General features: G+C 34.7%; 1 protein-coding gene across 4 annotated transcripts in view; it reads right to left on the bottom strand.

Moving 5' to 3' along the window:
* The window catches only part of LOC145256851 (four-jointed box protein 1-like), a 214333-nt gene that overhangs the window by 69719 nt on the left and 131844 nt on the right, over positions 1 to 12770 (bottom strand). For all 4 annotated transcript variants that reach the window (XM_080115609.1, XM_080115610.1, XM_080115611.1 and 1 more), the window contains exon 3: positions 377 to 553. In XM_080115609.1, the coding sequence (XP_079971735.1) occupies positions 377 to 553 (177 nt within the window). The remainder of the gene's footprint in view (positions 1 to 376; positions 554 to 12770) is intronic.

Genomic DNA, 12770 nt, shown 5'->3' with positions numbered 1-12770 from the left:
TATAGTTTGTTCTGATATTGTTAGTGTGTCTGCCAGTAACGATTCCACTTCTCTGTTTTAATGTTCTTTCATAGTCAGGTCCCACTATTTTTTATATTATTTCTTTTGCTGAAAGTTTCATGAAGTCTAAAAGGTATCAGAAAACGTTCGTTTACGTTTAAATATTTTGGCTTAAGTGGTTTATGAAGGATTGAAAAGATTTTAATCGGTACACAAACCCTCATTGCCCTTCCTCATATTTAAATCCTCATTGTTCATTTAAGTTTAGTTCCTAGAATCTTGGTGATATTTTTTATGATCAATGTTATCTCATGAAACCCTTTTATTCTCATTCGATTTAGCTTTGATTTCAAGTAAGTGGATGTGATTTACTTACCAAGTATAAGTTTGTTGTGAGGGTCGCGATACCTCGCACACATGTATGAACCATCTTCCAAGATGACGAACCCATTCTTTGGCCGACCACATTTGTTCCATAAAGGTGACTCAAGTTCATACACATGAGTTTTCTTTATTTTTTCTAATTCTTTTTTTAAACTTTCAGATGAAGATCCTAAAAAATATAAAATTAAATTATTCAAATATGCAAATGAACATAATATCAAAACATTTCTCAAATAAAAAATCAAGTGCAATTGCTGAATCATACCAAATTATATGGTGTCCTTAGACTTGGGCAGATTTTCATCAATTTGTATCAGTTCTCAGTGCTCTTCTCTTGCGAAACATCTATTACGGCAATGCCCGTACTTCATACGCACCAGCAATTGGATGTTAAACAAGAGTGATTTTAATGTGGAGTGTGGTCTTTACTAAATAACACAAAGGGGTTTATAGCTATGTGGTGGCTCTTATTAGAGCAAAAACACTGCTTGATTAACGTTTGAATTTGAAGAATCAAAATATGACAAAAAAAAAATTATAAATAGATCTCAGTGACAGAAGAGATTATTGGGTCAACAGGCAAAATTGCGATATCCATACACAAAGAGATTTTTTATCAACAGAAAATGATGGTTTGTCAATAGACAAATGAAATGAAACACACATATGTATGTGTATATTCTGACAATAAATAGATGTCAATACAAGCCATATTAAACATAACAGATTTTTTTTGACTTTGCAAGCTGTTTTTTTTTTAAAGAAATTCAGTTGTTTGTTTTGGATATAGACAGCAAGAAACATTGGCAAGAAATTAAAGGGAATTGATTAATGCAGTGTATCAGCATTTATAAAAGTAATTGAAAAAAAAATGCAATTTAATTCAAATGAAACGCACGTTAATAGTAAAACAAGTTATAGTTTATTTTATCCTAAAAATAAAGTCAAAAGATATTTGTGGTTGATAAAAATTATCATTTGCTTTTTTGAAGGAAAAGGAAATTTGTTATAATTTGTATAGGTGGAATTGAGTTTTTAAAATTGCATTGTTTTAATTTAATTTCGATTAAAACTATTTTAAGTAATTCACATCACAAGATAATGTTCGAAGAAGGCATTTTCCTGGAGCAATTTTCTTTGTTTATATAATGAGTCTGGTAAAAAAAATTGTTTTTTTTTATAGGTCCGGTGGATCTGTTTATTAATAAACATATAATTTAAAATATTTAATATTTTTATAATTATAGAACATGAGCTTCAAATTCCACTCCAAAATAACTTCAAATTGTTAATAAAATAAAATAAAACCGCTTTCAGTAGACAGACTACGCGAATTAAGAGAAACTGAACTGATATCAAAAATGAAAAAAGTGGAGTGGAATTTGAAACTCATGTTCTATAATTATAAAAATATTAAATATATTAAATTATATGTTTATATGTGGGAAGTTCGTGCAACATTGCAGCAAGATATAAGGAAAAAAGGGTAGGTGTAAGGACACAACCTTGTTTTAGTCCACAGGTAACTGGAAACTTTTTTGTTTCCTTGCCTTGGTGCGATACATATCCTATTATGCCATCATGCAGTGCCTGGATCCGTTCTACAAAGTGGATTGGCCAACCAAATTGCTTGAGAACATTCCACATGGCATCTCTTGGAATGCTATCGAATGCTTTTTGCAGGTCATAAAATACAAGAAAGAGGGGTTTCTGTAGTTCCTTGCTTTTCTCCTGCAGCTGTCTCGCACAGAAAATCATATCTAATGTTCCCCGAGAGGCACGGAAGCCGCACTGAGATTCTGGAAGGACAGATTCCGTGACTTGCAGCAAGCGATTCAGTAGTATGTGGGCAAAGATTTTTTCCATTATGGACAAAAGGGCAATCTCACAGGAATTGCCACATGATTTTCGGTCACCCTTTTTGAAGATGCTTACTATTACTGCGTCTTTCAGATCCTTTGGTACTTGACATTCTTTTCACATCTTAAGAATGAGAGTGAATAGTCTTGTTTTCAGATGTTGTCCACCATGGTGGATAAGTTCGAAGGGGATATTATCAGGCCCTGGGGCTTTATTTACTTTCACTTGCTCCATCACAATTAGAAATTCTGTAAATGATGATGGTGCATAATTGCACTGGGTACTGTGGGACCATTTTGAGAAAGTCCTCATCTGCAGCAGATTCTTTATTGAGTAAGTGGCAAAATGCTTCTTCCAACGATCCATAATTGATTGTAGATCGTTGAGGATGGTGGCATTGTCTGCTGCAAAGAGTGTTCCGGTTGAGGATCTGATAGGGCCAAAAATTTGTTTTACACCAGCAAGGAAATTTCTAAGATAGCGGGATTCTGTAAAACCCTCAATTCTAAAGCTTTCAACTGCCACCATTTGTTGTCTAGTTCCCGTAATTTTGATTGACACTGTTATGTGCGGTTTCTGTAAATGTTGGTTTTATGCTGGCTTTGAGGGTCTTGTTCATGAGCATGGCAAGCGTTTATCTTTTCTTAAATGAGTTGATTAATTTCAGCACAGTTTTCATCAAACCAGTCTTGATTTTTCTTTTTCTTTAAACCGACTGTGACTTTGGTTGATTCATTAATGATCTTACTGATTGACAACCATTCTTCTTTCAGGTTGCAAGAATTGGTTGGGTTATTACAAAGTTGTTGTTCGATGGTGTGTTGGTATTTTGTTTTTACCTCTGTTAGGTGAAGTTTTGAGAGGTTATATTTTTTCCGAGATTGCTATTTTAATTCAAATTTGGGCTTCTTTCTGGTGGTATATTTAGCACGTGTGATGACCAGACGGTGGTCAGTCCAACAATCATCTACACTTTGTGCTGATTTAGTGATATGGATATCCTTTTATCTTTCTGGCGGACGATGACATAGTCTAGAAGGTGCCAATGCTGAGATCGAGGATGTTTTCATGTGGTCTATTTACCAAATCCATGCTTCCCAATGACAGAGTTCCAGAGTTTATGGTCTTTCCTCAATCTCGCGTTAAAGTCGCCCAGCAGCATTAATTTGTTGCATGGTGGGGCTCTGGTATAAGCTTGCCAAGCTGCTGGTCAAATTCTCGTTTCACTTCACTGTCGGCATCTAGGGTTGGTGCATATGCCGAAATGACAGTAATGAAGTTATCAGAAGGCAGTGGGACTCCCACTGCCTTCTGATAACTTCATATATATATATATATATATATATATATATAAGCACATATATACCTACACACACTCCAGCGTGTTATTTATCAAAGTGAAATACACTACACAGCTGTTTCAAATTCCCAACCCACAGCCACATATGATCTTTGGATTAGTAATAAGATTATTGATTTTAATCGGATCTTGTTCAAACTCTCTCGATCATCTGATATAAATCTGCTGGTTGGTTCTAGAGACCAAACCTTTTTACTAGGCTGTAAGATTTTCCGACCTCATAGAGAAATGGAGGCCTAACTCTGATTTAAAGTAAAAAGATATTCAAGTGGAACAATTCAATGAGAAATCAATTATTTGGACAAAGAATTAAATGGTATGCATTGAAAAAAGGAACGAAAATCTTTCTTTGTTGATAAATATGGATGTCTGTGTGTTGAACATATTCTAATTTTATTGGTTTCTATAAATTTGTTAATTGAGCGGAATAAAGTTTAAATGCTGTGCGAATATTGATTATTTATGGCCACATTATTTTCTACCTCTGAGAGAAGTTCTCTTTCAAGTGAATCTAAAAGCTAAGCAAAATATTATCAATCCTTTATTCAAACTATTTTTAGTGTCTGCCTTTTTTATTAACAGATATTTTCTAGAGTAAAAAAAGCAGCAGTTTGAGCCAGCAGAATAAAGTAAAAAGCAATACTACACTGAAATGAAGAAGACTCGAGAAACGCGGCTCATAATATTAGAGATTAGAGTTCTGAAAAAGTGGTTTCAATCTATAGGATCAAAGGAATTAGTCTCATCAATTAGAGTAAATTATTTAGACACTGAGATGCAATTTAGACAATTTAAATCTTTTGAACTGGTGTTACTTTTGTTTTCATATTTATACCTTGAGGTCGTTATACTCTCTGGCCTTCACCAATTCATTTTCATAACTTTTTTCTTTTGGCTAAAACATTTAAGTAATAAATCTTAAAAGATAACAACTTCTCATCTCAGAAAACTAGGGAGAAGTGATGCAATTTGGTTCGATTATGCGCTTACAAAATCTTTTTACAAATGAAATCACAGTGGATTTCAATGTTTGGGTAACTATTAAAAAAGCAAAGTTTCTTTCTACAAAACACAAAAGAAATATACAAATAATAAATCATAGAAAATTTTGGGTACTACAAATAGTCCCCTCCCCGCCCGCAAAAAAAGGTTGATAAATGAAATCGTCCCTTCCATCTCTATTAAAACATTTCACACGTTTTTGTAATAAAATTGATGCTTTCATATATTTTTGATAGCAAATGTGAAAAAAATAAAAATAAACAACTTGCTATGATAAAATATTCTATTGATTAAAATTTTAAATCAGTAGAATTATTTCTCTATATTTCATTTGTGTGGGTCGGTATAGAAATATAAAGTGTTATGAAAAAATGAAAAGAAATCGAATATTTTTTATCATTTGTATCCTTAATAGTAAAATATTTCAAAAAACTTTTGTAAGTAAAACAATAAGTTTTTTTGTTATTAAAGATTATTACAATTTAAATCTGTTTTCATAAGAAAATATGAATCCATATACAAATAAAACTGAAGACAACATTTTACATTAGTTAAATATAAATAACATTAGTTTACCTACGTTTATGAAATTCATGTAATCTTAAAATATAAACTTAAAAATATATATTTTTATCTGAAATTGAACACAATGAGATGCAAGGGTGATCATGACCAAGCCTCCAAAGTATATAAATACTTGAAAATAACATATCAGAATTCAACATATTCAAAAGAAACATGAATTCAACATATTCAAAAGAAACATATTCAAAAGAAACATATTCAAAAGAAACATGAATCAAAAAGAATTTGTGAAAAATAGCCATTTTTGGCGGTTAGCACCCAAAAAACTGCTAAAATAGCCATTTTCGGCTAAAATCTTCAAAAACACCCAAAAATCTTCTCTCCTCCTTTGCATGCACTCACCATTAGAATTATTTTTAAATGACTTGTGTAGCAAGAACATATAAATAGCTTTGAAAAACAATTCCACATTTAAAATCCCACCAAAAAAAATGCAGAAAAGGTCAAAATTTGACACTTTTTCAGTAAACTTGTACACGTTATTGCAGTACTCGCCCATTTGTTGATTTCATTGTGGCTTCACACTTGGGTTACATTAAAGAAGATGCTGCAAAATTATTTTGAGCAGTATTCAGCTCTATTAATAAGACTGCATAGAAGTTTATCTTCTATGAAAAACCCAAAAAACTGAAAAAAAAAAACTATCCTAACTTGGTGATAAGTTGCCAACATACTACGATGCAGCTGTCATGATATTTTCGGTGTGCCACAAAGTAAACAGTGCTAAGATGACAAACACAATCAAGGTATTCTGATGCACTGAGCAACATCTGGGAAGGTGCGTTTGGGAACGGATTTGTAATGAGCAGAAATGCAGTGAATGATTGCATTGACAGACTGGCTTATCACTATTTTAACCATGTCATCGCTAATCTAAATAGACATCCAAAAAGAAAGGAACAACAACTCATAGCCAAGTCAGAACGGGTATTCAATAAGGAATGAAGGGAAACCACCTTCACTATTTGTTTAAAAGAAGATTTTTCCATAAGTAGTCTTCTCGACAGTGGTAAAGATATGGATAGATTGAGCGGCCAGGAAAATGTTTTTTTACTATGATCAAAGAAATGAGGGTAGAAATAGACAGCAAGTGGGTTGAGGAGAAATTATGGTTGATGGAGCTGATGGCTGAGAAGGAAAGGGATTCAGAGAATGATCTGCCACTAGATGATAATTGTGATGTCAATGATGGTGACGTCACTCAGGACTTATCAATTAATCGGTCAGGTCTTGTCAGAGTCTCGATGGATGATGTAGCCACCCAAAGAAATATGTTGGATATGTTCCCACCAAATATCAAAAAATAGCGATTGTTGCTGTTACAATGAAAATTCCTAAATAAAAAGAAGATTATTCAGTGTATAAAAAAGTTCTTCCTTCTGAAAGAACAATCAACAACTATAGTTTGGAAGGATAAAATTATCGCCCTAGAAAGACGACATTATTTCATTTCTGTTTGATCAAAACCAGTTTTCTTTTTTTTGTTGTTGCAGATCATCTACTAGTTGTGTACAAATCCCAAGAGTGATAAGAGCCTTCCATCATGTCTAAAAGTGACACAATGTTCAACAAGTGAGATCGGAGATGCACCACTGTACAACTCATGCTCTCTACCAATCTAACTTACGACAACAAGACCATTGGCAGAACCCACAAAATGCATAGCTGGATTGCCACGAATAACAGGGACGTTTCCAGAGTGATGAAAACAAAGTTTCCAGCCATGTTTATGGTCTTTGGTGTGGTTTCAAGTGAGAGCTACATCATGCCACATATTGCTTCTTCAAGTCGGCTTGAACGTCAACACCAAAGTGTACCTGGATGTGCTAAACAGTGTGGTGATCTCCTGGTGCAATCCGGTAGTCGCTGTCAGACCCTGGGTGTGGCAGCAGGACTAAGTTCAAAAGAAACCCAGGCTTCAGAAGGAGTACTACGATTTTGTACTCTTCTCTTACTGCGCCTCTTCTTCTCCGACTTGAACCTACTGGGCTACTTTGTTTGGTTATACATCGAGAACATCACCAACATGACCTACCACGACAGTAAAGCCAGCCTGATCGCTGCTATCTGCCGAGTATTCACTGAGTCCCGACGGTACTTGTGGAAAATGCATTCTCCCAGTTCTGGAGCTGTAACAAGGCGGCAATTGAAGCTAAAGGTGGCTACATTGAATAGATGTCAGCTCTACTATATAATCAAGTTACATAAATTGATTTTTTCAATAAAAGTTTTAAAATAAAGCTGTAGTGTTGTTTTCTTTAGGGTGACAATTTTATCATTCGATCCTGTACAAACAGTTGCTTGCTGTGCAGAACGAGTTAAATGCAACTAACGCTTTGTACAACATTTCAAATTAAGTTAAGACTGGTCAGGAAAGGTTTAGAAGATCTTTTTTTCTAGAAATTTAATTTCCATACTTGGATTAATTTTCATAGTTTTCTTCATGCTAGTATTTTTGTTGATTTTCAATGATTACTTCTTTCTTTGCCTCATGCTTTCTGTTATCTTCAGTGAATTGGTTTCTGTGACTAATCTACTGTGGACTGTGATCTGCTGAAAGCAAGTTTAAATGTTGGGGGTGATTAGAGTGGAGAAGGGGATTAATTGTAGAGATTATCTGTATATTCAGACAAATTTGAATAAAAATAGCCCCCCCCCCAAAAAAAATGCCCCGAATTCCATTTTTCAACTAAATATCTCATAAATAATATCCATAAACATAATTTTAATATGAGAAAAGAGAATAGATCAATTCCAGGCACATAGAATATCATTTATCTACAGAAATCAGCAATATTTGCTCATTTTACCCCCAAATCCCAAGTTTTACCAGTTTTTTTTGGTGAGTTAACTGTCAAAAATGGATGTTTTTCAAAATTCCTTTGGAATCTTATTCAAGGCACTATTTGACACCAAAAATGAGATTGCACTCATGAGTTTGAAAATTGACCATGTTTTCAACCTCATATAGCCTACCTGTAGATATTCTTGCTTAACTTACACATTCGACAGCATGTAGAAAGCATTAATTGGATGTTTGTCTTTTATTTGCTTAAGAATTATTCCAGAATATATAAATATATCAATTTCTGATTGTAAAATTGTAAAAAACACAAAAACAAGTTTGGTGACAATAATAACAAAATATAAATAACTAATAATAATTTTGATAACTAAATTAGGAATTAATACTTTATGTCATTTATCGGAATTTCTTGATCAAAAAAGCAAAGTGGCCGTTATCACTAACAAAACATGGATTCACTTTCAGCAAAAAAACAAAAAAAAAACAAAAAAAAACAAAGCGAAAACTTTAGCAACAGTTCTGATCAAAAATAAAGTTCAAGAACAAGCACTGATTTGGATGTCTTTATAACTGTTGTGTCGTGGAACAACAGTGAAAATAAGAACAATCAAGTCGAGGTTCTGTTAAGGAACAAAGATAGGAAAACGTGTATATCAGCTGGGTACTCGGCTAGCAGTTGAAGTGCAGTCGCATCTCTCTCATCGGTGTTGGAATTACTAGCGCTATTTATAGTGCTAATTGGTGCGAATTCCTCTGTTCAAGGAAGACCGATATAACACCCCCCCCTTTGAAAATATCTTGTTTGGGATTAATAACGTTTTTGTTTTTAGTTCACCCTAATCAATTCTGTTGATTTCCATTTTCTGTTTGATCTTCTGTTCTCCGGAGCTGTCTCTGGTATGGGCACCTGAAAAGTATCAAACACTGTGTCCATGATGTCTTCCTCAGGCGATATGGTCACCTCACTGTTTGAATATCTTTTCCAAATTTGGTTAGTGTGACGTTTGTGCACGAAGTCTGGTCCCTTAATCATGTAGACCATGTTGCCTATTTGTTTCTCAACAATGCCGGAGTCCCAGAAAGTCTTATTATTTTTGTGAATCTTGTAGAAGATTCTTTTGCCAACTTTATACCGTTTTTGCTATCCTGGTTTGGTAACAACTTGTGAAAAATCAATCTAACCTTGCGTCTGAACCTAACCTCAACAGGTGTCTTCGACATTTTGATGTTTGCATTCGAAGTGACTCTGTAGACTTGTAAAAATTGTGGATTGACTTATCCGTCGGCGACTCAATAGCTTTTTTCAGAGCTCTCTTGAATGTGTCAACGAATTTCTCTGCTTGTCCATTACTTCTTGGGTGGTATGGCGGAATGGTTATATGCTTGATTAGATGATCCTCGCAAAAATGTTTAAATTCGGTAGACGTAAATTGCATTCCATCGTCTGTAACAATGCAGTCTACTACTTAAAACCTAGGAAGTTGATAGTGACCTCGGATGTGGGATTCTTACATTTTAATACTTCCGGCAATTTAGATAGGCTGTCTACAACAATGAGATATTAGAACTCATCTAGCAGTCCTGCAAAATCTAAATGAATCCTAGACCAAGGCCGGTCCGGTTTTGCCCATGATCCGAATTGAGTCAGAGGAGCTTTCATAGCTAATGCGCATCCTCTACACTCCGTGATTTTTCCTTCTATATCCTTACACTCTCCGACCTTTTTTCTATATTCTTATCCATGTTTGGCCAATAAACGAAAGAGCACATAAGGCTTTTCATTCTTGATATACCTGGATGTCCTACATGGAATTCCTTGAGCATTCTTTTCTGTAATGTCGCAGGAATTATGACCCTGTCGCTATATAACAGGACGTTATCGCAAATTGAATAAATTTCTTCATCCATTCGTTATTGTCGATCCTTTCTTTCATGTGTATAATAAATTCGTCCACCTCTGCCTTACTTTTAATCTCATCAAGCGTTACTGGAAGTTCTCTTATTGTGTCACATACCATATTTTTTACTTCAACTTCCGCTTGAATAGCTGCTATTACCATATTCTCCAATGGTTCTGTCTGGTTAGGTATTAACCTCGATAACCCGCCTGCATGACCAAATTTTTTAGATGGTACATACTCCATTTGAAAATTGTAATTCAGAAGTATGGTACTCCATCTTTGGAGTCTATTTGCCGTATGTTGTGGTAGTCCCCTTTTCGATCCGAAAATCGTTAATAATGGTTTGTAACAAAAATTGCCTACCGTGCAGGAAACGATGAAATTTCTTTACCGTTAATATAATGCTTAGCGCGTCTTTTTCAATTTGTGAGTAGTTCTTTTCGTCTGGCAAAAGTGATCGGGATGAATGTGCTATGTGTTTCACTTTTCCATCATCTATTTTGTGTAAAATGCATGCTCCTATGCCTATAGGAGCTGGCATCGCTTGCAACTATAATTTCACGCTTGGGATTATAATGTGCCAGAAACAAGTCAGACGTTAAAGTCTCTTTAATTTCCCGAAATGTTTCTTTGCATTCTTGCGTCCAGACCCATTTTTTGTCTTTCCTTAACAGTTTATTTAAAGGCGACCTTAGTTTATGCATATTTGGCACAAATATATTGTAGTAATTAGCCAAACCTAAGGAACTTTGTAAAGACGCAATATTTTCTGGAACAGGCATATTCTTTATTGCACTCGATCTATCTGGATCCGGCCTTCTTCCATATTTATCGATGATTTGCCCGAAGTATTTTATTTTCTCCATGAAAAATGTACATTTTTCCTGTTTTACTTTAAATCCATAATCCTGGATCCTTTTGAATACTTGGTTTACATGAGCTTTGTATTGTTCTTTGCTAGCGCTTTTCATTAACACATCGTCCAGGTTCCCTACTGTGAAATCCAACCCATTTAACATAATGTCCATAAGTCTGTTAAACTTGTACAATCCCTTATGGGTATTTATATATAGCAGCTTTGAACACTCCTCATCGACTGGAACTTGTAAGTACGCGTCACTGAGGTCGATTTTAGAAAAATATTTCCCTCCACTCAGTTTCGCAAATATCTCTTCAGGGCTTGGAAGAGGATAATGGTGATCTTGTAATGCCCTGGTTAAGCTTGTCGCAAAGTCGGCGCAAACCCGAATCTCCTTACTCTTCTTTTTGATGTAGACCGTTGATGCAGCCCACTCACTGTGATCAATTTTTCCGATGACACCCATCTTTTCGAGTCTTTCTAATTCACGTCTATCTATTCTATAGCATCATATGGAACATTTCTTTTCTTTCTGAACACTGGCTGTCAAATTTTGCTACCGCTTTTGTACACCTTCCCAAACCGCCTGAAAATATTTCTGGGAAATTCTCTTTTAACTCCCTCTTAAGTTTTTCTGCCTCCACATTCGAATCCTCAACCTTTTGGCAAAATGAGCTTAAAGGCAGATCCCATAGTCTAAACTTTTCGAACAGATCAGTTTCAAAGAGGTTCTTTGATTTTCGCATGACAAAAATTCTTGCTTTTTCGGCTCTGTTCTGGAAAAAAATATTTGTCAATAATTCTCCTTCAAAAGTAATTTTTTCGCCACTGACACTTCTCGCCGTTTTATGTGATTTAATCATAGTGGGTCTCCCAAGCCTCTTGTATGTCTGTACATTCATAATGGAAATGTCAGACCCACTATCAAGCTGTAGCCTTACTTTTTTTTTTTTTTTAAACATTTTGACCTGTACATATTTCCGGATATTTTGTTCCTCAGGTTCAATTTTCGTAAGTTTAATGGATGTCTTTCTACCAGATTTTTTTCTACAATGCGATGCTTTATGTCCTTTCTGGTGGCAGTTGTCACATTGTTTGAATTTGTAGGGACACTCATTGTACCAATGTCTATTTCCACATCTCCAACATGGTCCAGGTGGATCTTTTTCCTGTTTCTTTCTTTGGTTATTTTTTGAAGTCGAATTTTTCTTTTGATTTATCTTTTTAATATGCGACACTCCGCTTTCCTCTATGTCACGACCGTCTTGTTTCAATGCAATAAACTATTCACAGTCTTCCGCTAAGTTTTGTAGTTTTAAATTCAGTTCGTTTTCGAGTTTATTTAAAACACGTCTTTATTTAAGACCAGCCCTTGCACAAATATTAAACATTTAAAATTATCTGAAGATAATTCCTCCAGTTTAAAATCGTCGCAATGCTTGTTCACTATACTTGCATAAGTAGTGTAGTCGTCTTCCTCTTTTCTAGTAACATTTATACATTTATATCGCCTATGGAAAAGAGACGTTTTTGCCGAAAACAGTTCTGTAAGTAGCGTAACTGTTTCTTGGAAGCTCAACTCACTGGACTTTTTTGGGAGAATAAAATTCACGAACTTTGTATGCATCATCTTCTGGATTATAATTGAAATTTTTAATAGCGGCTCACACAGCTGTTTGAGAAAATGCGTTATGATTATCGCCTGCTTTAGTTAACTGTGTCGCCTCCAGAATTTTTCTTTGTTCCTCCTGTGTTTTCATCAATATTTCCTCGAAGCATTTCTGTTGTTGAAGCATTTTTTCTTCAAATGCTTGTTTAAATCTCTCTTCTTTTTCTACTTGTTGTTGAATTTGCTGCTTTTGCATCCTGAGATTGTGCTCTGCCTGAAATTGGAACAATTCCAACAGTGAATCTTTGAATTTCGCATCCATCATACGAATTTAGCTTACAATTTACGCTTGTATTAAAGAAATATTCCTTAGTAAAAAAAAATCAACCAAGTTTTCTCTCCCA

The sequence above is a fragment of the Euprymna scolopes genome, chromosome 3 (genome assembly GCF_053919585.1).
Source record: "Euprymna scolopes isolate OS-2025 chromosome 3, ASM5391958v1, whole genome shotgun sequence".
NCBI classification, from domain to species: Eukaryota; Metazoa; Mollusca; class Cephalopoda; order Sepiida; family Sepiolidae; genus Euprymna; species Euprymna scolopes.
The sequence above is the reverse complement of the archived record's forward strand: the minus strand, read 5'-3'. Positions and strand labels throughout refer to the sequence as shown.